This window comes from Eurytemora carolleeae, unplaced genomic scaffold (genome assembly GCF_000591075.1).
Source record: "Eurytemora carolleeae unplaced genomic scaffold, Eaff_2.0 scaffold534, whole genome shotgun sequence".
NCBI classification, from domain to species: Eukaryota; Metazoa; Arthropoda; class Copepoda; order Calanoida; family Temoridae; genus Eurytemora; species Eurytemora carolleeae.
Window position 1 is genome coordinate 290648 of NW_019396436.1, and position 25699 is coordinate 316346.

Below are 25699 nucleotides of genomic sequence, written 5' to 3' on the forward strand. Positions count from 1 at the left end.
TTAAAAATTTACTTTTAGTTGTGTTTTGGGTTTAAATTCCCATGTTTCTTGGGAACACTCTACAGAATGTTGATGAACACGTAAAGTATTTAACAAAAATTATCTTAACTTTAATGCTTATCAAATTTTAAGGTTAAGGACTACTTAATTAATACAGAGGATTAAAAAAAATGTACTGATTTAATGTCCCTAAAAGGGTCTGAATACCTGGATATAAAGTTTTAGAACTTGGATTTAATATCCATAAAAGGGTCTGAATACCTGGATATAAAATTTAGAACTTTGGATTTAATATCCATAAAAAGGTCTGAATATCTGGATATAAAGTTTTAGAACTTGGATTTAATGTCCCTAAAAAGGTATGAGTACCTGAATATAATGTGTTAGGACTTGAATTTAATATCCATGAAAAGGTCTGAATACCAGAATTTATGAAGTTTTAGGGCCTGGATTTAATGTCCATAAAAGGGGTCTGAATATCTGAATATAAAGTTTCAGGGCCTGTATTTAATGTCCCTAAAAAGGACTAAATATCTGAATATAAAGTGTTAGGACTTTAATTTAATATCAATGAAAAGGTCTGAATATCTGAATTTATAAAGTTTCAGGGCTTGGATTGAATGTCCCTAAAAGTGTCTGACCTTTTCATGGATTTAATATCCATGAAAAGGTCTGAATATCTGAATATAAAGTTTTAGAACTTGGATTTAATATCCATAAAAAGGTCTGAATACCTGGATATAAAGTTTTAGAACTTGGATTTAATATCCATAAAAAGGTCTGAATATCTGAATTTATAAAGTTTCAGGACCTGGATTAAGAGTCTCTTCAAGTGCCTGGATGTCTGGACATAAAAGTATTAAAGTCTTTAGGGGTTGGCTAGAAGGATATTAAGTTCCAGGGCCATGGCTGTTCGATAAATTAAGTCACTAAGACCAGAATGTATATATGTGAAGGCTCTGGGGTTTATAATGGAGATAAATCCATTTATGTTTCCTGTTACTTCATTAATATTTAATTTTTTTACATTTCATTCATTTCCGACCGGAACCAAACCCCAGGCCCGGAACTAAACCTCAGAACCGAGACAAACAATCTCAAAGAGATGGTGTACCAATTAGAACTCTAGAACAAACTTTTTATCTGTGTTAATAAAAGGAACTGAGTTGTTGCCAAAAAATCTAATTTTCTAAGTACTTCTCGTAGACCTTAAATATTTCAAACATATGAATTCTGTTAGAACAAATAATCTATATTTGAAATATTAAACATTCTATTATGTCGCAAAGATATATGGATTAGAAAATTTGAATTTTTAACAAAAACTCAATTCTTTTACATCATGATTAAAGAATTCGGTGAAAGTCTTTGGAAATAAAATCCTACCATTTTGTGACTTTATTTTCTTGGACTTTTTTCCTGTTCCATGGTATGGGAAATCTACCTTATAATGAAGCTATCTGCAATTTTATTCCCCCCCCCCCAAAAAAAAAATCAACTAGTTTTCCTTTTTTATTTCATAATCTAAAATATATTTGTCTGTCTTGTTTGTGTGAGTTAAGATTAAACAATTGCAGTAATATATAATTTTATGAACGAGTTCTGAAGCTCACAAAAATGTGTTAGTGTTGTTGAATCGTACGAAACAAATCAGGATTTGCCGTAAATATTTTTGTATTATTTATGATAAAAAATACTTTTATCTAACTGTTTATATTTAACACAACTATATAACTAAAACAACCATACATTATTTAATCACTCGACACAGCCGAGATTCTAATTCTTTTACAAAAAGTTTGTTTGGAGAAACCGCTTTTATTTTTGTTTTTTTGTTTTGAAAACAGGTTTTCATGTGTTCTTCCAGTTTTCCTGAATCCTCCTGAAAAAAAAATAATGTTAAGGTTTAAAAGACCTAATATTTCTAAACTTCTGCCAACAGATGAGTAAACCTACCCTGACCCATATGTGTATTGGTTGCATAGCTGTAGAAAAAGACCAGACAAATCCCGACACATCCCAAGAATTCCTAAAAAAGATTTTGTGGTTTCTTTTTTTCTTCTAACCTTTGATCTAGGATTAAATTCAAACTGTTTGGGAAAAATGTATTTGGTCCGTTCTAAATGTCGATATTAAATAGAAATTCAATTCTACTCCTGAGCTAACCTATCCTTCTCCGTCCTGTGTTCCTTATTATGGTTTTAAATTTAATAATTTGTTTTTTTTATTACAGGATGTGGGCACAAGCTCACGCATACAAATAAAACAACACGTCAGTAAACCTATTTCCAGTTTGTTATTGAAGTCTTTCTATTATTTGTATTACTCAAGATTGATTAAAAGATGTGTAATCCAACTTTTGCATTGCTCCATTGCAAGTCTTATGCTTGACTAACGATAATTATTTTTGTCACTAATGGAACTTCAGATACAACTGAGTTGTGTTCTTTTGTCCTTTTCTCCGTCCGGAACTTCAGATACAATTGAGTTGTGTCCTTTTGTACTTTTCTCAGTCCGGAACTTCAGATACAATTGAGTTGTGTCCTTTTGTCCTTTTCTCAGTCTAAAACTTCAGATAGAATTGAGTTATGTTCGTTTGTCTTTTCTCAGTCTAAAACTTCAGATACAATTGAGTTGTGTCCTTTTGTCCTTTTCTCCGTCCGGAACTTCAGATAGAATTGAGTTGTGTCCTTTTGTCCTTTTCTCCGTCCGTAACTTCAGATAGAATTGAGTTGTGTTCTTTTGTCCTTTTCTCCGCCAGGAACTTCAGATACAATTGAGTTGTGTCCTTTTTTCCGTCAGGAACGTCAGACACAATTGAGTTGTGTCCTTTTGTCTTTTTTTCCGTCCGGAACTTCAGATACAATTGAGTTGTGTCCTTTTGTCTTTTTCTCCGTCAGGAACTTCAGACACAATTGAGTTGTGTCCTTTTGTCCTTTTTTCCGTCAGGAACTTCAGATACAATTGAGTTGTGTCCTTTTGTCTTTTTTTCCGTCAGGAACTTCAGATACAATTGAGTTGTGTCCTTTTGTCCTTTTCTCCGCTACGACATTTTGTTGCACAATTTTATTTTCCTTATTTTGTTCCTCTGTCTTTTCTATTACGTCTATCTTTTCCTTTCATGTTTGTACATCTGGATTCTCTGGCTTCTAAGAAAGTTTCTCTCATATTCTCCTACTTATCTATTTCCTACTTCCTTGTGCTATCCTGACTGCACTGTATTTGAATCAGCCCGTGTAAATGTAATGTCCATCAGTGCCCATCTAGTAGTTTATTTGACAAAAATGCAACACCCCGGCTAGAAAGCACTCCCTTCAACCCCCCTTGTAAATTATAACTTTGAATTGTATGGAATGAAAGACAAGATGTCAGTAACTGTTGGGAATCAGTTTTACTGGTACATATTAAAAACTAATATATACATAAAACAAAATAATTTTCAACAAGTATGATGCAAAGATTTTAAGATAAGGTTTACCATTGTAATTCGCTGCTTCATGTAATTGTGTTCATGTGGAATTTTGGAGAAAATAAAAAAAAATAGACTTTTGAGATATATTTTTGGGAATGAAAGGATGTAAGGAGGGAGGGGGGGGGGGTTAAATTGAGCATTAGGAGAAGGAAAGAAAGAAAAAACCACTATTAAAAAGGGGAAAAAACTGAATTCAGGAGAAGGGGAGTATTTAGTTAGCTCTGTAAAGGTGATAAGTTTAGGAATAGGAACTGAGTAAGTTTGAAGATGGGATAAATTAAAAATGTGGAGCTTGTATTTGTCAAGGTTTTAATGCAAAGAAAGTTATTTCAGAGGCGTTTGCATCTCTTGTACTGCAGTGTACTGTCTCTGGGCGGTAATGTAAACACAAGACAGATGTCAAAGCCTGACATGTGATCCATCTCTCACATAAAAAAATCAATGAAATATTCTGGTCATAGGAAAAAATTATGTGAATTATCAAAATTATCAAAATTTAATGGTTTAAACCTCCTTTGATACTGAACGAACACTGATGCATCTATTCTTGTATACAAATTCCGCCCAGAGAGAACTGGTTTCAATATCTACGCAGAGTATATGCAACTGCAATTAACTTTCCTTGCAATATAACCTTGGTATTAGAAGTGTTAGTGTATTATGTACTACTTTGTTTATGTATTACATTCATCCATTTAATTTAGCTAATTATTTATTTATCCTAATTTTATACACTTAAACCTTCTAACTTCATGTACTTTTTGTATTTACTGCTTCCTTATTGACTACATTTTTACATTATTACTTTTTAGATGGTAATGAGGAACAACACATAAACTTTTAATTTTTATTAAATCCCAATATTTAAACATTTATAATAATAAGATCATATTATGTTGTCCTAATTATTAAAGAGAGAAGAAAGAAAAGAAAAAAACAATGAGAGGTTGTTTGTAGTTGTCTTATTGACCAACTTATTACATCTTATTACATGAGCTAGTTGTTGCCGTTTCTCCTGAATGCGTACAAGCTCATCACCATCTCTTAACGCCCAATTAAATCTCATGGCTTTGTAGAGTAGAGTATTTCCTTCATAAGTGACATTGTACTTATCTGAGCTGGCTGGATCGCCTTGTACATTTTAGTTTCCGTTGAGGTAGATCCATACTTTTCTACACAGAAGACTCCTTTGGTTGTCAGTGCACCGAGTTTCTTCATTGGCTCGTCTGGTGTTCCTAGATGTTTCATCATTGCTGTTGTGGCTTCTGTTGTTGTGAGGTCAAAGGCAACTCTTACATCCAAAAATACTGTATGAATAGGTTTTCCAGTTCTTTTAGCACTGTTGATCACTGTCTGTGGACAGATTCTCGTAGTTTGTAAACACAAAAGTTTTGGAAGGATTTTGTTATACACTTTAAGAAGACTGATTGTGCGGTAGCTTTCTATTTTGTTTTTTGGTCTTCCTGGCCAGGGTATAAAGCAAATTTTGCGCTTCTTGACCCATTTATATGCATTGTGAAAAGATTGGGGATCATGGAGATCAACCACAAGAAGAAGCTTTTTGTTGTTCCTGATGGTCCAGGTGTGGATACACTCTGCATGTTCTTGAAAGCTCTTGATTCCTTATAATGTAATTCTACTCCTGAGCTATCCTTCTCCGTCTTGTATTCCTTATATAAAATTCTACTCCTGAGCCAAACCATCTCCATCCTGTTCTCATTATTATGAAATTATATTCCTAACCTATCTCTTCTCCGTCCTGTATTCCTTTGTTTAGACCAGGACAGCTGAACCATACCCCTGGTGTAAACTTTCGTTTTACAAATCTGAAACATAAAAGATACATTAAACCTGAGCAAATTAGAAATATTAGTTTATAAATCAAATTAATTAAATTCATCATTCTTTATAAGATTCTTAAAATTAGGTTGACATTAAGAACAACGTGTCAATCATCACTTGACGTACCCTGGAGCATGTTAAGCTAAGCAAACATGGCATATCTTGAAGCATGTTAGACTAAGTAAACCTGACGTATCCTGGAGTATGTTAAACTAAGCAAACATGGCATATCTTGAAGCATGTTAAGCTAAGCAAACATGGCATATCCTGGAGCATGTTAGACTAAACAAACCTGACGTATCCTTGAGCATGTTAAGCTAAGCAAACATGCCATATCTTGAAGCATGTTAGACTAAACTAACCTGACGTATCCTGGAGCATGTTAAGCTAAGCAAACATGCCATATCTTGAAGCATGTTAGACTAAACAAACCTGGCGTATCCTGGATCAGCTTGTTAGATTAGGCAAACCTGACGTATCTTGGAGCATGTTAGACTAAGCAAACCTGGCGTATCCTGGAGCATGTTAAGCTAAGCAAACATGCCATATCCTGGAGCATGTTAAGCTAAGCAAACATGCCATATCATGGAGCATGTTAAGCTAAGCAAACATACCATATCCTGGAGCATGTTAAGCTAAGCAAACATACCATATCCTGGAGCATGTTAGACTAAGCAAACATGGCATATCCTGGAGCATGTTAGACTAAGTAAACCTGGCGTATCCTGAAGCATGTTAAGCTAAGCAAACATGCCATATCCTGGAGCATGTTAGACTAAGTAAACCAAGCGAATCCTGTAGCATGTTAAGCTAAGCAAACATGGCATATCCTGGAGCATGTTAAGCTAAGCAACCATACCATATCCTGGAGCATGTTAGACTAAGTAAACCTGGCGTATCCTGAAGCATGTTAAGCTAAGCAAACATGCCATATCCTGGAGCATGTTAAACTAAGTAAACCTGGCGTATCCTGGAGCATGTTAAGCTAAGCAAACATGGCATATCCTGGAGCATGTTAAGCTAAGCAATCATGGCATATCCTGAAGCATGTTAAGCTAAGCAAACATGGCATATCCTGAAGCATGTTAAGCTAAGCAAACATGGCATATCCTGGAGCATGTTAAGCTAAGCAAACATGGCATATCCTGGAGCATGTTAGACTAAGCAAACAGGGCATACCCTGGAGCATGTTAGACTAAGCAAACCTAGCGTATCCTGGAGCATGTTAGACTAAGCAAACCTGGCGTATCCCAGAGCATGTTAGACTAAGAAAACCCGGCATATCCTGAAGCATGTTAGACTAAGAAAACCTGGCGTATCCTGAAGCATGTTAGAATTAGAAAACCTGGCGTATCCTGGAGTATGTTAGACTAAGCCAACCTGGCGTATCCTGGAGTATGTTAGACTAAGCAAACCTGTCGTATCCTGGAGTATGTTAGACTAAGCAAACATGGCGTATCCTGGAGCATGTTAGACTAAGCAAACCTGACGTATCCTGGAGCATGTTAGACTAAGCAAACCTGGCGTATCCTGGAGCATGTTAGACTAAGGTTCCGTATAGAGATTGGATCTAGGAAGGAGATAATATAGAGAAGAAGTTCTGTAGGAAAAGTATCCAACCCAGATACCTGAACAGATTCTTTAGATAAAGGGCGCGAAAAGGTCAAATATTAGAAAATCACGAATTATTCCTGAATTCAGTCAGAATCCTGATTTCTATTTGGCTGATAACGAAAAAAACAGAGGCAGAATTTAAAGAATTTAAACTGCCTCGCTGAACCTCCAAAAACCGGCTCAAATCTCGAAACACTGAATACCATTTCAATTGGAACCAACCAAAGACCCAATTGATGCTGCAACAGAAGTTTACCTGACTATTGTGTACGACCTGTACAGCTGTATTTGACGTCATTGGTTATTTTGGTTGCTTGCGCGTCAACATTAAAACTGCAGTTATTTAACACAGTTGTGAATATATTGAGCTAAATGTGAACAAAAATTAATAATATTAATTTGTATTTCTAAACTTATTTGATTATTTGTTGGATAAAAGGATTTTTTATTGAAACAAACCTGAATTTTGTGAATAAATTACGTATCTCTTACTTTTCGTTGAAAAAAACCAATAATTGTTAATGAAAATTTTCAGATCTAGTCAAATATGTTATTTCAAGTGCTACGGAGTGACATTTTAGGCAGTGAAAGGAACAAAGGAGGAGAACAAATATATCCGAAAAAATTTAAGTTAATGTCGTCTTTTGTTTTATCAAAAGCAAGGAAATAATTTCGCAGAAATCTATGCATTTATAACCAATTAAGTTGTCAATTGATTTGTGAGGATTTGGTTTAAAAAGTATGTTTCATTAAATGGATTGGAATTTACAATTGCAAGCAAAAAATACCTTAATTCATTAGAGAAGACGGCATTTGTTACAAACTTTATCAGACCAAACAAAGTGCGTAAAATTTGCGTAGATCTTGCGATGCAGCATCTTTATCTAGAGAGTCTTTGGAGCCAACCATGTTTTTAAATTCTGCCTCTGATAAACTGCCTCTGATTTGAACTACCATTGCTGTGACCTATCATTTAATAGAATATGAGTTTACCAATAAAAGTGAAATTTGAGGACGGACTGATTCAACTCATTTGAATAGACTTATTATAAGTTTAGCTCGCCCATTTAATAGTTCGGAGCTCTGTTTTTATTTTAGATAAAAAATACCTTTTTATTGTTCCTCTGAATCCCAGTTTCTATTTCACAGTAAAATGTTTCATCCAGTCTGGAAAACCTGAATTTGTTTTAAAATCTTGATTAGATGCGTATAGAAAATATAAATAAATCTTTTTTTTAAATAGGAAAGGAAGTAACTAATAAGTCTCCTCATACTCTAGCGTTAAAATCTCTGTAACATGTTATAGACGTTTGTTATTTAAAACTATTTATTAAAAATTAAAAATTTTAAATATCAAATGGTTGCAAACATCAAAAGGTTGCAAAGATATATTGAACAGAAATTTAAAATTTTCAAGTGTTTGGTTCCTTTGTGCACGGCTTCACTCAAAAATATACTCGGAGAAAAAAGTTTTTTTTCTTAACGTATACAGAATTTGTGTTTTAACCATATCTCTTGAATTAAAGTCATGAAATACATAAGTTGCATAAAAATGCATTTTATACAATATATTACAATAATGAATTTTACCGTACAGAGCCATGATGTGAGAAGGGTGACATCATTTTGTATGAGAAATTACAACCTAGAAACTGTAATGGACATCTACCCATCAACCATCTACTCTCTAAACCTAGAATTACACTAAAAATTACAACCTAGAAACTGCAATGGACGTCTACCCATCAACCATCTACGCTCTAAACCTACAATTACATTAAAAATTACAACCTAGATACTGAAATGGACATCTACCAATCAAAAATCTACTCTCTAGACCTAGAATTACTCTAAAAATTACAACCTAGAAACTGTAATGAACATCAACCCATCAACAATATGCTCTCTAAACCTAGAATTACACTAAAAATTACAACCTAGAAACTGTAATGGACATCTACACATCAACCATCTACTTTCTAAACTTAGAATAGCACTAAAAATTATAACCTAGAAACTGTGTTGGACATCTACCCATCAACCATCTACTCTCTAAACCTAGAACTACATTAAAAATTACAACCTAGAAACTAATATGGACATCTACCCATCTACCATCTACTTTCTAAACCTAGAATTACACAATAAATTACATAAATTAAAGATAATGTCGTCTTTTGTTTCATCATAAGCAAAGTAATAATTTCGCATAAATCAATGCTGTTCTAACGAATTAACTTGTCAATTGTTTTGTGGGGATTTGGGTTAAAAAGTACAGGGTGTCCCAAAAAACATGGGAATTCAGTGACGAATTCGATATGGTCTTTTTAAATAATTCTTAGATTTAGTATGGTGATACCTACTGAGAAAGCTGTAATTTGTAAGAGTTTCGTCTGCTGGGTTCACATTTTGTTTGTTTATGTTTTGACTGCATACGGTTGTACTTAATAAAACAAAAAAATTACAGTATACAAACAGAGTAAACTTGTCAGTCTTCACTGTTCATCTTGCGTAGACATTATAGACTCATCTTTACAGTCTTTTACCCTTTTCATAAAATAAACTCTAGCAGACATAATAATATTATGGCTTATGAAATTAGGTATTACAATGCTAATTCATAACAAAGACGATATCGAATTCGTTACTGAATTCCCATATTTTTTGGGACACCCTGTAAAAAGCATTAAACAGTTTTTTTCTTTGATATTACAGTATTAAATTAAAAAAATGTCTGTAGTAATAAGAGAAGGCGACATATGTTTACATATTATTAGACCAAACAAAGTGCGTAGAATTTGCAGCATCTTTAAATAGAGTGTCTTTGGTTCTCTTTAAAATGCGGATAAAAAATGTTCAATTCAGCGACTAAAGTTATCAACTAATTTAATGGTATTTTTACCCATATTTCTAGTTACATTGGTGGATAAATCTATAATGTTAATAACCTTCAATAAAAATATCTACTACGCTATATTTATGTATCTGCAGTCTATAGATAAACTAAATGAGAGCGGTGGAGATATTAAATTAAAATTAAATGGTTAAATCCCTCTTTATTACCCAGTTTAAGGATATAAAGGACCAAATCATTTTCTTAATGTTATGGATTATTATACAATTTAGAAAAGATTACTTGACTAAAAGTGATTTTAAAAAACTGTTGTTATTTTTCACACAAATTAAGGTTGGGGGGGGGGGGGGGTGTTTATCCCCCTATGATTTGCCCATAGAGTTGGGAAAGGGGAGTGTAATACATGCCCCTAGTCCAACTTGTCAAGTTTAAAAGGTTAGACCTCTAGCTTTATTTTTTTGGTGCAAGGGAGGATATTAAAAAAAAGTTCAATGTAACTCAATTAAAAAGTTATTGAAACCATTTCTTATTTTTTTTTTTGCTAATTTTGTTTACACAACTATGAATTTGGAAAAGTAAAGAAGTTTTAGCGTTCTAATGTCAGTAAGTTATTTAGAAAAAAACACAGGGGAGGGGGTGGACCCCCCCCCGTCCCCCAGCCTACCCTGATGAGTTAAAAGTTTTTTATTGCTTGCATATTTCCATTTATCATTGTACGACATTCATGTGTATTGCGCATATTTACATTCTAGAAAATGAATTTAGCTTTAGCCACAAACTCTGATTTTATAATCCCTCTATCCTTGAAACCCCCTGTCGTAGACTTCAGATATTTCAAACAATAGATTCTTTTGGATCAAATAATCTAAGTTTGAATTATCAAAGGTTCGAGTTTGTGACTATTACTCAGTTTTTTTACTTATATTTGACGTGGAATCAATAGTGTTGTTTATATAGTTTGAAAAGTGTTTAAAAATTACATGTACACTCCCTTTACATGCTTACCACACTGTATTTGCTGATGAATGTTGATTGTATGGTCTGCAATCTCATCTCGTCTAATCATTTAAACCAAAATAAATATCCAATAATAAATTTAAGTTATTTTTCAAAATTAATTAATTTTATTTCTTGTTTGAAAAAATGGCGCTCCTAAAAACTCCTCCGCAAATAAAGTTCCGCATTTGAACAGGTTTCACATGCATCCTGCACAAAATATATATTATTGTAGACGTAATTTCAACAATGGCATGTCTGATTGTCGACGATACTATTAAACCTATATCTGAGTAACAATAAGGAAGATATAATCGTTTTTTTCAATTTTTTATTGCCTGTTTTCGAAACCACTTTTACAAGGAACCACTAATGAAATATTATAAATTTTTAGCTATAACTATAGGTTCGTAAAGTTTTTTAGCATGTAAAAAAAGGTATAGAGCAGGGTGACCGCATGTATTGTACTCTACCTGTGTATATGTTCAACCTGGAGATTCAGGTATAGAGCAGGGTGACCACATGTATTGTACTCTACCTGTGTATATGTTCAACCTGTAGGTTCGCGTATAGAGCAGGGTGACCGCATGTATTGTGTTCTACTTGTGAATATGTCCAACCTATAGGTATAGGTATAGAGCAGGGTGATCGCATTTATTGTATTTTACCTGTGTATATGTTTAACCTGTAGGCTTAGGTATAGAGCGGGGTGACCGCATGTATTGTATTCTACCTGTGTATATGTTTAACCTGTAGGCTTAGGTATAGAGCGGGGTGACCGCATGTATTGTATTCTACCTGTGTATATGTTTAACCTGTAGGCTTAGGTATAGAGCAGGGTGACCACATGTATTGTGTTCTACCTGTGTGTATGCTTAACCTGAAGATTCAGGTACAGAGCTGGTGGACCGCATGTATTGTATTCTTCCTGTGTATATGTTCAACCTGAAGGTTCAGGTACAGAGCAGGGTGATCGCATTTATTGTATTTTACCTGTGTATATGTTTAACCTGTAGGCTTAGTAATAGAGCAGGGTGACCGCATGTATTGTATTCCTACTGTGTATATCTTTAACCTGAAAGTTCAGGTATAGAGCAGGGTGACCGCATGTATTGTGTTCTACCTGTGTATATGTTCAACCTGTAAGTTCAAGTATAGAGCAGGGTGACCGCATGTATTGTATTCTACCTGTGTATATGTTCAACCTGTAGGTTCAGGTAAAGAGCATGGTGACCGCATGTATTATATTCTAGCTGTGTATATGTTCAACCTGTATGTTCAGGTACAGAGCAGAGTAACCACATGCATTTTATTCTACCTGTGTATATGTTCAACCTGTAGGTTCAGGTATAGAGTAGGGTGACCGCATGTATTGTGTTCTTCCTGTGTATATGCTTAACCTGTAGGTTCAGGTACAGAGCAGGGTGACCAGTTGCATGATATGGGAGAGGTTGGGGAGGGGGAGGTGGGGACTGGAGACAATCAGTACTAATTGGTCAAAAGAATAAAACAAAATTTGTAAATAAATTCTTTTCTTGAAGATTCAATTTTTTCAGTGATTATTTTTAAATATTATTTTCATTAAATTGTCTATAAAAAGGATTATTTTAATATTACTCTTGCCTAAGTTTGTCTTCTACTTGAACTCTGTTTTGTGAAATGTCTAAATAATACATAATAGACAGAGTTGATCCAACTAGGCAGTTAGGCAATTTTCTACATAAAGTGTATGCAAAAGGTGTCTTTGCAGGTCTGCATCTGCATCAAACTAAGACGACCAAACTGAAATACAAACCCAAAATATCTATATTAATACCAGACATTAATACTGAAATAAACATTTACATAACATAAGTAAAAATACTAATTTGAATAAATTTTGCAGTGAAAATAATTTATTTAAAAAAGATAATTGAAATGCCAAGCGCGACGCCAGTTTTTAGCTGACTTTATGTGTCTAAACTTTAAATAGCTTGCGGTGACATATCTAACATATAACAGAGGTTAGAGCAGTTTGAGTGTAATGTTTAGATGGCTTTAAAGGGAGTGACTGGCAATGTATGGTAGTTGAACTAAAAATGTAGTATTGTGGAGAAATTTTTTAGGGTTCATTTGAGACATATAAAACATTTTGATGATGTATAATTACTGAGTTTGAGCGCAAAGTCGTCGTTCAAAATCATCCATTTGGGTGGTTTCGTTTTGAGAATCAATTTTTTGAAGTCAGTAAATAACGACCACAAAAAATCTACAGTAAACTAATAAAATGTTTAGAATCAATTATTTCTTTTTCATTATTATATTGAATTTATTATTCTTTATGAATTTATTAGCAGATTTCTTCAAATTCTTAAAATGCAGTCTTTTGAATAAAAGTTCCAGGAAATCTACAGAAAATATTTGTGAACAATGAGACATTGCAGAAACCAATAACTTAATAAGATTACTTATTTTCCATGATAATAGTTAATTATGCTCTCAACCTGTTTTCCAACAACTATTTAGTTTACTGTAGAATTTTTACAACATTTCTCGTCGTCGTTATTCAATAATTTTTTTAACCGATTCTCAAATCATTAAAAGTGAACAATCTATGAGGATTTAAAGATTGAATTTGTGCTCTTGCTGAACAAATATGCACCGCAAAAACGTCTCATAGGTCTCAAATGATTCCTAAAAAAATTCTCCATAATATATACATTCTCAGTTATAACCAAAGAGAATAGAATATATATTAGGGTGAAATTTACTGGAAAAAAGTGTAAAACGGCCATTTTGTTGTACTGTTTCCCTACTGCAGGCGTACTTCACATATTTGCGCTATATAACCTTTTGGGCCCTGGAACATCATTTTATAGAAAATCTAAAATTAATATTAAAAGAAAACCAAATTATGAAATAGGCTGGTTGATTGACCAATGATCATTTCACATAGACTCTATGCCTTTCACTTTACAAACGATGATTTTTCGTTATAACTATAAATCAAATGATGTTTTTAATTCACCTAATTCTTTTTAAAGTTTATTTAACGTTTAAAAAATTCAAAGTTGAAATGGATAGTTTAGGGAAAATATTGTATTATTGTACTCTACTGCACATAATTTGTGAACATTTACATGATTTGTACACTTTGAACTCCCTTCCAGGCTGAAAGGGACTGAAAAAATTCAAACCGAGAAATTCTCTAACTTCCCTTCTAATATATATTCTATTCTCTATAGTTATAACCTTTACTACCATACATTGCCGGTCAGTGTTCACTCCTTTTAAATTCGCATACATTTAATTCTACACTGTATGGTTTTACTTATCATTTTTTGAACCTTTTAAAGATGATACAGTGTCCTGAGATCCTTCTTCTATTGGCTGTGTTTCTTCCAGACGTTTTATCCAATCAAATTCATCCTCTTCAATATACCCCTACACAATTTCCTTTTAAAAAATGGTCAAAATTTAGCAAACGTCTTTAATTTAGTTTTTAGTTCATAATCATTCATATGTTTGAACATTTTTAGGGGTCGAATTTAATAAATGGGAGAGGTCACTGAACTACCTACCGCCGGTTCAAATCCTAAATCATCGATTCACTCGCCAATTCACTACCTACAAATATCCACACGAATCTTCAATTTGAATCGATGATTCAGGATTTGAACCGGCACGATCTATCTATCTATCTGTCTATTCAAATATTATACTCCAATTAGAAATCCGTATCTAAACTAGTGGCTTAACGGAATTCTTTTGTTTTATCAAAACTAGTAGTAGTAGTTTAACCACTTTTCTCAACTCATAAAATCCGGTCCAGTGGCACATTTAAAAAATAGCCAGGTAACGGATTTAATGAACTGCATATCTTTCAATTTGACCGAGTGATCACTTGAGAGATAGTTGAACCGGCGGTAGGCAATTCATTAAATCCGTCCCAGTTCAAATTCTTAGCTATTTAATAAAAAGAAAAGACAACATAATTCTACATAAAAAAATAAGTTTTGGAATTAAGATTACACAAAAATTTGATAATATTACAAATGTTCTGTTTACTGGACTGTCAAGTCGACGTCGTCAGGCAAATGATATTTTATATTTTGGGAACCAATATTTTAATTTATCGTTTTAAACAAACAAATTTAAAGATCGGAAGATTATAGTTTAGCTTTCAATATCCAACTTTATTAATTATATTGAAATCTTTATCAGAAATTAATTTATTTTTATGAATTTCAAATCCTAGGGAATCAACGAAAATCTTGTTAGTTTCACTTCTTTTTGATATTCTTTCAAAATATTGTTACCGGTCATCACACTCCTCATAAGATTATCAATATCAACGGGGGGGGGGGGGGTAATGTTTATGTAAATATCTACCTTACAGAGAAGTCTATGCTCCCCTGTCTATTTGTGAAAATAATCATATAAATTATTTCAAAAAATATTTTTTTTAAATCGTTTTCTAGCAATTTTTAAATTTAAATTTTATAGAAATCCCCCCCTGATCAATTAGATTACTATATGATTAAAGTTTCCTTGCATGAATGGTATCTAGCTCCACACCTCCATCTGCAGTCTACCTGTTAAAAAAATATATATAAAATGTAAGGTGTCTCAATGAACATGACAATTGAGAGACGTTTTTAACGGTCGTCATTTACAAATTTTGCTGCGAAACAAAGTCGTTGAAATCTCAAATGTGTTGTTGCTTGGTTAAATATGGAAATTTACATTCTAAGAGTCACTTCTTGAAAACCCGTGGTTAAACATTGTCCATTTTTAAATAGAAAAACAAAGATAAAACGATAAATTGCAAAGCTTTAAATATAGTTTTACCTGGGGACAGGACTCTCTCCAGAGAGACGGATCAAAGTGCCGACCTTTAACAGATTATAAATAGAGAGAACAATGATTTTTATAGGATATAACTAGTTTAGAAATCCAGTTTTATTAAAAACCAAAATTTCTCTTTCTAAGTCAACCCACTCAACTAAGAATTTTTAAACCAATATAAGACTTTATATATGTAAACGCCAAGTTATTAGGATTAGAATTGTTTATTGACCAATAATTCAGGTAAATAACTAATTATCAAAAAATTGAATTAACATTTTCTGCTTTTTAGTTTCAAATATATAATTGAATCTGAATAAACGAAGGCTGGGCAAATAATCAAAAACTGAAAAGGATACATGTACAGCAATAGTTATGTAGTATACATATATATTTGACCGAGTGTACAGGTGCGTAGGATGCATGTACTGCAATGTTTTTTTACAGTTCTTACATTAGCGGGAGTACATATGCGAAGGATACATGTACTTCAATGCTTTAGTACAGTTCTTATATTACCGAGAGTACGATTGCGTAGGAAGCATGTAACGCAATGGTTAAGTACAGTTCTTATATTGCCGAGAGTACAGTTGCTAAGGATGCATGTACTACAATGCTTATGTACAGTTCTTTTATTACCGAGAGTACAATTGCTAAGGATGCATGTACTACAATGGTTATGTACAGTTCTTATATTACCGAGAGTACAATTGCTAAGGATGCATGTACTACAATGGTTATGTACAGTTCTTATATTACCGAGAGTACGGTTGCAGATGATACATGTACTACAATGGTTATGTACATTTCTTATATTACCGAGAGTACAGTTGCTAAGGATGCATGTACTGCAATGGTTATGTACAGTTCTTATATTACCGAGAGTACAGTTGCTAAGGATGCATGTACTGCAATGGTTATGTACACCTCCTTTTCTTGTCTCAGGCACTTCCCAGTACCTTTAAAAAAATAAAAAACAAACATGTGATTTATATTTCAAGTGTTTATTTCTAATTTTTATTTCATTTTTCTATTTTAAAATCTAGTTATACTAAATTGTTTGTACTAAATCATAATAAAAACTTGTTTTACCTTGGAATTGATGTTTTTCCCACTCGTTCTTTCAAATCTTCCCTCCAAGCCTCTTCTTGATGGGCGTGCTGCTTTCTAAATAGTGGAGCTGCTTTATAAATATATGAAGCCGCTCTATAGAAATTGAAGCTGCTTTCTAAACAGTTGAGCTGCTTTCTAAGCAGTGGAGATTATTTCTTAATAGTGGAGCTGTTTTATGAAAAAGTGGAGCTACTTTCTAAAAAGTGGAGCTACTTTCAAAGAATAGTCTCTTTTAGTAAATCAGCTTTCTTAATTGTACAGCTTCAGTCTTATTAATGGAGATATTTTTAAATAGTAGAGCTGCTTTCTAAATAGTAGAATTTCTTTCTAAATAGTGGAATTTTCTTGGTTTCTGCACTATGGTTCTAGTTTCTCTGCTTGGTGCTGCTCTATGATTCCATTAAACCTATCTCCGTTTTCCCTGTTTGGAGCTGCTCTAGGATTCTCTTAAACCTATCTACGGGTTTCCCTGGTTGATGTTGCTCTAGAATTCTTTTAACCCTATCTCCGGGTTTCCCTGGTTGGTATTGCTCAAGGATTCTATTAAACCTATCTCCGGGTTTCCCTGGTTTGTGTTGCTCTGGGTAAATTTATCTCCGGGATTCCCTGGTTGGAGCTGCTCTAGTATTCTATTAAACCTATCTCTGGGTTTCCCTGGTTGGTTGCTCTAGAATTCTAATAAACCTATCTCCGGGAATCCCTGGTTGAAGCTTCTCTAGAATTCTATTAAACCTATCTCCGGTTTTCCCTGGTTAGAGCTGCTCTAGCATTCAATTAAAACTATTTCTGGGTTCCCATGGTTGGAGCTGCTCTAGCATTCTATTAAAACTATCTCCGGGTTTCCGTAGTTGGTGCTGCTCTAGAATTCTATTAAACCTATCTCCGGGTTTCCCTGGTTGGAGCTGCTCTAGCATTCTATTAAACCTATCTCCGGGTTTCCCTGGTTGGAGCTGCTCTAGAATTCTATTAAACCTATCTCCGGGTTTCCCTGGTTGGTGCTGCTCTAGCATTTTATTAAAACTATCTCCGGGTTTCCCTAGTTGGTGCTGCTCTAAGATTCTATTAAAACTATCTCCGAGTTTTCTTGATGAGCTAGCCTGCATGAATCTCAACTTTAAACTTTAATAAAATGGATGATTAACTTCTGCAACCTGGTTCTTTAACTTGGCAGACTTTTCTCCAGATAATTGTCTCCCGAATTAACTGCGTCAATGTTCTTGGAAAACTGTAAATCAAGGAAACTAAGTTCTTGCCATAAATTTAAATTTTCTAATCCCCAGGGTTGAGACCCGATATAGCGTATACCTTTGATATTTCAAACATATAGATCTAACAGAATTCATAGTTTGAAATATCTAGGTCTACGACATCGGATTGAAAAGATTTAGGGATTAGAAAATCAAAGTTTATGACAAGTTTAAGCAGTAAAGCTTTAAACATTATCAATTTATAATAATTGTCATATGGTTAGTTCCAGATAATTCAACATAAAATATCACACAGAAAAATATATGCAAAACAGGATATAATTTGAATATTAGTTATATTTGTATAAAATAATAATACTAATAGAGTATATGTATATAATATAGAGCAACACTGGATTGTAAATTTTACTAAAAAAAAGATTCCTTTAATTTAAATATAGTTAATATAGTTTTGAGCCTATGTAGAAATGTATGTATAAATTAATACTGTATTTGTATCATAATATTAATAACTCTAGAATGCATTGTATTATTCATAGTATACATGCATTACGTAAGGTATACATGAATTACCAGTATATGTCCATAGAGTGTCAAGTATACATGATTTACCTGTATGTCTCCACGAAGTATTAAGTATACATGAATTACCTGCATGTTTCCAAAGAGTATAAAGTATACAGGAATTACCAGTATATGTACACAGAGTATGGAGTATACCTGAATTACCAGTATATGTCCACAGAGTATAAAGTGTACATGAATTACCTGCATATGTCCACAGAGTATAAAGTATACAGGAATTACCAGTATATGTCCACAGAGTATGAAGTATACATGAATTACCAGTATATGTTCACAGAGTATAAAATGTACATGAACTACCTGCATGTGTCCACAGAGTGCAAAGTATATATGAATTACCAGTATATGTCCACAGAGTATGAAGTATACATGAATTACCTGTATGATTTAAAGTCTGCGCCAAGTTCTCCCTCTGCGTCCACTATATACACCTTGAATAATTTTATAATGTAAAGGATACTTTTTAACTTTCTGATTGAATATATCCATGTGTAAACATACGTTTGTTACTGAAATAGAAAAAGAAACGAGATAAAATACTTTTAACAATTGTACCTACTTGCGTATACCTAAAGTACATAGTGAGTTTAGTAATTTAACTTTTAACGGATTAATCACACATTGTTCATGAATTATTGTACATTTTTCATAAATTATTGTACATTATTAATGAATTAATCATACATTGTTCATGAATTATTGTACATTGTTCATGAATGATTGTACATTGTTCATGAATTATTGTACATTGTTCATGAATTAATCATACAATGTTCATGAATTAATCACACATTATTCATGAATTATTGTACATTGTTCATGAACTAATCATACATTGTTCATGAATTATTGTACATTGTTCATGAATTATTGTACATTTTTCATGAATTATTGTACATTATTAATGAATTAATCATACATTGTTCATGAATTATTGTACATTGTTCATGAATGATTGTACACTGTTCATGAATTATTGTACATTTTTCATGAATTATTGTACATTATTAATGAATTAATCATACATTGTTCATGAATTATTGTACATTGTTCATGAATGATTGTACACTGTTCATGAATTATTGTACATTGTTCATGAATTAATCATACAATGTTCATGAATTAATCACACATTATTCATGAATTATTGTACATTGTTGATGAATCAATCATACATTGTTCATGAATTATTGTACATTGTTCATGAATTAATCATACATTGTTCATGAATTATTGTACATTGTTCATGAATTATTGTACATTGTTCATGAATTATTGTATCGTTCATGAGTTAATCATACATTGTTCATGAATTATTGTTCATTGTTTATGAATTAATCATACACTGTTCATGAATTAATCACACATTAAGTTCATGAATTGATTTGCATAATTTATTGTTTTATCATGCATAGTTCATGAATTGATCAATGTTCATAATTTAATAAAACGTTTTTCATAAAATAATCATGTATGTTTATGTACTTATCCTTTATGAATTAATCATACATTGTTCATGAATTAATTATGCATTATTCATGAATTATTTATAAATTGATTATTATACATTGTTCATGAATTGATGATGCTTTGTTCATGAATTGATTATTATGTATTATTCATGAATTAATTATGCATTATTCATGAATTGATTATGCTTTATTTAGGAAATGATTTGCAATATTCAGGAATTAATTATACATTGTTCAAGAATTGATTAAGCATAGTTTATGTATTGTTAGTAAAAATATTCTGCATTGTTCAAGAATTAGCCATGCTTTGTTTATGAATTGATCCTTCATGAATCAATCATGCATTGTTCATAAATTGATCATGTATTATTCATAAATTGATCATGTATTGTTCATGAATTGACTATGTATTGTCCATTGACTGATCATGTATTTGTCATAAATTGATCATGCATTGTTCATGAATTGATTATGTACTGTCCCAAGGAGATATTGAATAGAAGGAGGGGGAGATAGGGTTTCCGTACACTTTGCTGTGACGCTTTTGGACTGCTGAAGAACTAGTTTTTAAGTAACAACAATAACAAAGGCAGCCGATCTAATGTAAACAAACATGAGTTAGTAAACTGTGAAACTAGTATTAAATCTTGTTAAAAAAGATTGAAAAAGTTAAGGATTTTAGTTTTATTCGAAAAAGAACCTTATTACAGAGACATTTTCAATCAAATTCAAGGTTTTTTATTTGTGTTATTGTTTACAATCTTTATTATTGTTGTTACGCAAAAACTAGTTCTTCAGCTGTCCAAAAACGTCACAGAAAAGTTTACGGGAACCCTATCGCCCCCTCCTTCTATTTAATATCTCCTTGTACTGTTCATTAACTGATCAAGTATTGTTCATGAGCTGAGCATGTATTGTCCATGATTTGATCATTTTTTTGTTCATTAATTGATCATGTATTGTTCATGATTTGATAATGTATTGTTCATGAACTGATCATGTATTGTTCATGAACTGAGCATGTATTGTTCATAATTTGATCATGTATTGTTCATTAATTGATCATGTATTGTTCATGAAATAAATTAATCATGTATTGTTCATGAACTGAGCATGTATTGTTCATTAATTGATCATGTATTGTTCATGATTTGATCATGTATTGTTCATGAACTGAGCATGTATTGTTCATTAATTGATCATGTATTGTTCATGATTTGATCAAGTATTGTTCATGAACTGATCATGTATTGTTCATCTAGTAACTGTAATAAATCGGGCATGAACTAAATGATCTAGAAAATATCTACAATATTTTACCTTATCAGGAACAGATTTATCTCCCTTGTAACCTGTTCTTCTGGAACTCCTTGGAACTGGAACTACCGGGAACCTTTTTGTCAAGAAGTTCCGGAGCTGAACCTACACAATAAAACTATCAGAAATCCTGGAAATCAAAATCAACCCACTCAATTTATAGTTTTTAAACCAAGCTAAAATATTTTCGTTTTTCTACTGAGTTCGCCAATCAAAGTTTTATGAAAATTGGTCAAGGAGTTCTAGAGTTAGGATCGAATATACAATAAACAAACAGACAGACAAACAGAACTACGTCATTTTAAATTTAGATTTCAAGATATTACACGGCAAAATTATCCTTTTCAAGCTTTTTTTACTCACTTGCATAATTCTAATCAATTCTTTCCCGACGTTAAAACAGAATTTACAATTACCTTAGCTCTGCGAGGTACTAGAGCAAGAGTTTGCTCTGCTCTCTGATCTCTCAGAGCAATCTCGTAATCAAGTTGACCCTCAGCACAGCCTTGAAGTTCTGTAAACCTTGCCAGGTATAATGGTAACCTAGAATTTAATTCTTAATTAGTGCACGCGTAGTTGATTTATAGAATTATCACCAAAAATCTTGATTGCCGTAAAAATAAAAAAGCCTAAAGTAATTATCTTAAATGGTTAAATCATTTTTTTTATTTATTTATGATTTGTATCATCTGAGATCTATAGAATGTTGCTACTTGAGAATATCATGTTCTAAAATTCATCTATTCTCTTTATGACAACAAATATACTAAAGAAAGTGGGAAACAACCAATCTTTGCCATTTCAACCTAGCTGGCGAAGTTTACAAAATACGATTGAAGCATTTTTAAAATAATTAGAACCTCGCATCTTTACTTCAATGGCAGGGGGTGCTCTACTAAACATGACAACTAATTTATAAGTAGAGACAGGCATATATGTTCTTAAACATTTTGAAGTTTCATCGTGAACCTTATTTTACAATTATGATTTATGGTACTTCCATAATATGTTCTTTTTTGTGCTAATCGGAAGATTAAAAGTGTTTAAAAATTAACATATTTGTATTTTTTAAAGATACATAGAAATATTTTATAAAGCTGATAAGTCTTAGATAGATAGATATTTTTCGGCTAAAATCATAAAAAATACCTTTTACAGCCAAGGCAACAGCCTAACCATTTCTGGTTTATTTGATTAGCTGGCTGGCTCCAAAGTGTTATGCACACATTTTGTTTTGGAAATTAACAAATAACTATTACATAAAATAAAGCACAAATACGAACTAGTTTTGTTATTGTCACTTAAAAAAAATCTAAGATAAAAGACGATCTCATGAAGTTGGATCCTAATTATCATGTTTAGTGGGATGATAAACCTGTTCCAAACGAAACCACACTCTACAGTACTTGCAGGACATCGTTGTAAATGTTCTTTCAGCTCAAACCTTCTAGACAATAAATACAAAATGCACATTTAAAAAATATCGATGATATTATCCTATACGAAATTTTGTTATATAGTAATATTGTTGACGATGATAAAGTGAAAAAGGAAGCTACGCAGAATATTTGCTTTTGAAAACTCGAACAATAGAGACTGATAATAGATATTTGATAATTTACACGTGTTGGTAATTGTGCAGAATTTTTTTCATTGCATGTACATTAATAAAAATCAAATTATTGTAAAAGATTAAGATGATACCTAAGCTTGTATTTACAGCCATACTGGTTATTTAAACACGGAACCCTCGCATCATTGCAGATTTCCTGAAAATGCGGGAAATTGAGTCTGATCTACAAACTCAATTTTTCTAATTCTGATTTGCAGGCTGATGGTTTAAACCTTTGATATTTTAAACTTATTATTTCATCTAAAATTATTCATGGTTTAAAATATTTTAGGTCTATAGGGTTTCAAAAATTTTCGACATTGAGTTGGCAAAGATATAGGGTTTCGAAAATTGGAGGTAAAGACTCAGTTTCTATAATTTCCAAAATAAAGCATTTGTAAAACAGAAGTTCTTGTGATAGACTTCATATTGTCCATTACCTGAATATGATCTGTCATTTTACAGGAATGTAATCTCATCCCACAGTTGTTTAAACAGACCACAACCTTTAATAGAACAAGTTTCAATAATAGAGTTAATAAAGATAGAGTATTGGTATACAAGTGGATTTTAAAAACAATTCTCACAAGAGGCTCTATAGTGTGATGTTTTTACATGTAGTCTGTAAAAGAAAGTAAGCAGAATCCTGTTTTCTCTTAGCTTTTTCCAGACTCAGTGACCTCTACGGCGGAATATTAATTAAATTGCAAACGTAGCAGTCTTCTCAGACGCCAAGGGGAGGTGGTTCCAGCTAGCCCAAGCCCAGTCAAAAAATGAGGGAAGGGATGGGGTGTTAGCCGTTGGGGGGCGGGGGGGAAATAGATTCTTTATATCTCTCTTGCCTTAATAATGGAGAAATATAAAGGGACTGTTAGTCTAAGTGTGCAAACAACTCTAAATATGACAAGTTAAATACTTAAAATTATTTACATTTATAATCTATTTTTTTATCTGAAAAATAAAATGTTTTTTTTCAAGAAACACTTAAAAACCTTTGTGAAAATTTCGAAGCCACAATTTCGCAGATAATAGACTAGGGCCGGGTATTGTTGTAAAGCGTTGCTAAAACACTCTATAATTAAGGCCCATAAAAAGTTACACAAACATTTTTGCTTTGATATTTGAAATCATTGTAAAAAATTCTGACTATATTTTAATCCTTAATTTCATATAGATTTGCATTGTTGTCTACAGTGTGTGTTGGAGAAATAAATTTGATGAACATAGTTTTTTTTTAAATAGGTTTGGCTCTTAAATATAATGTACACTATTTTTGACAGTGTATACCTTACAGAGTGTCTCTTCATTACAGTGCATACTGAGACATGTCTCACAGTGCGCATGTACTTCCATTTGTATCTGAAATCTTAATATTTCAAATGTATCTTCAATATCTGTGATAAAATAGACAACATATAATCACATGAGACATTAATGTCAATTCAAAGTAAAGTAAATTGAACGTAAAATTGAAATCTTATTTGTTTTCAATATAAACTTCTGTAATTGAAGAGCTGTTGAAAAGAAAAAAAAATGTTTTAAATTTCTAATATGACATGCTTGTGGCTAAACTCAAAACTTTAGGTGATACGGGTTCACAGAGTACGGTGCAACTTTACCTTATTGCTTTAATAATTCAGGCATACAAACATATGTTTTTTACATGATTTTTTCTTTGACATCATTTTAAAAAAATTGTCTGGCTTGAAATAATTTCATCATTTTTTGGATTGTAGAAGCCGAGGAGAACGTTTATCCTGTAAAACAAGGCTTTATTTTGAATATATTTCATTTCAAGGGTTGAATGATAGTTGAGTTCAGGTGATAACAATTTCTGTCCTTTAAGCAGACTGTAATCGCAATTTAAAGAGACCCTTAATTTCATTTGCGGATTTTCTATAAAATTGGCTTGCCGTTGGGAATCAGGCATGCCCCCCCTTTTTTTAAGGAAGGGTACCTAAAAATTACAACTACGGTTCTATTATAATATATCATCATTGATTTGATTTCTCTCTGGCTGAATACGTATAATCTCAAACCCAGTGGGTGAATAGGACTAATATCCGTAGTTAATGGTTCGAATATAATATATACTCTCTACAGTCTAAATAACTGAACCAATATCAACTTGTTAAACATTTAGTTATAAATATTTATTTTCACAATTACATCCAACCTGATCTGGTTAGGCAGGTTCATGAACTAGATTTAATGAATAGCTAGAAGTAACTGAACCTCGCCGACTTAATCAGTTTAACCACTTCTCTTGTGTACAGCGCGGTTCAAGCTGAAAAGAAGGGGTTGAACCACGTGGTTCAACTGTATTTGACTATTTTTTTAGATCTAGTCCCCGGGCTGTTTTTTTTTCATATTTTCTGTACAATTCAAAATCTTGATCATAAATATTATTGTGTAAAAAGAAAAGTGTATTCTATAGCTACATTCAATCATATTAACTTCATGCTTAATGTCAAAATAATACACGAGAGAGATAGATTTCTGCTTTTATTCTTAAAAATAAAATATTTATATTTATATTTTTCCTAATTTTATAATCCTCTTACTTTTATTTCCAATTTTGTTCAATCCTTTTCAATTCTACATCCTAATATATGAATTTTTAAATCTATGAAGCAGTGGTTCTTGTAAAGTGTATATAGTACATTAAATTTCACAGAGCACATAAGTAAGCATTTATTATTATGAATGAGATTATTTAACAAAAGGAACTGAAATTATAGTTCTTTATAATGGGATACAGCCTTAGTTTTTAAATGTGACAATGTA

At 32.3% G+C, this 25699-nt stretch overlaps 2 protein-coding genes across 5 annotated transcripts in view; one reads left to right on the top strand and one right to left on the bottom strand.

Annotated features, from left to right (window-relative positions):
- Positions 1–25699, top strand: part of LOC111703305 (tropomyosin) — a 57212-nt gene that overhangs the window by 2473 nt on the left and 29040 nt on the right. The gene's annotated exons all lie outside the window — the stretch shown is intronic.
- LOC111703304 (F-box only protein 30) lies at positions 1544–24274 on the bottom strand. 2 transcript variants are annotated; one of them, XM_023475201.1, is made up of 24 exons: positions 24200–24274; positions 23353–23418; positions 23005–23069; positions 22676–22747; positions 21717–21843; positions 21304–21405; positions 18890–18942; positions 16698–16772; positions 16485–16564; positions 15609–15652; positions 15308–15352; positions 15150–15176; positions 14105–14201; positions 12402–12441; positions 12179–12266; positions 12097–12113; positions 10935–10988; positions 10788–10840; positions 8519–8621; positions 8038–8104; positions 6835–6942; positions 5216–5298; positions 1957–2029; positions 1544–1882 (listed from the first exon to the last, which is right to left on the bottom strand). In XM_023475201.1, the coding sequence occupies exons 1-24, from the start codon at positions 24263–24265 to the stop codon at positions 1751–1753; spliced, it is 1737 nt and encodes a 578-aa protein (XP_023330969.1). In that variant the 5' UTR covers positions 24266–24274; the 3' UTR covers positions 1544–1750. The 2 variants fall into 2 exon arrangements, with proteins under 2 accessions (XP_023330969.1, XP_023330970.1); XM_023475202.1 differs by lacking the exons at positions 1544–1882; positions 1957–2029; positions 5216–5298; positions 6835–6942; positions 8038–8104 and having other exon boundaries at positions 8528–8986.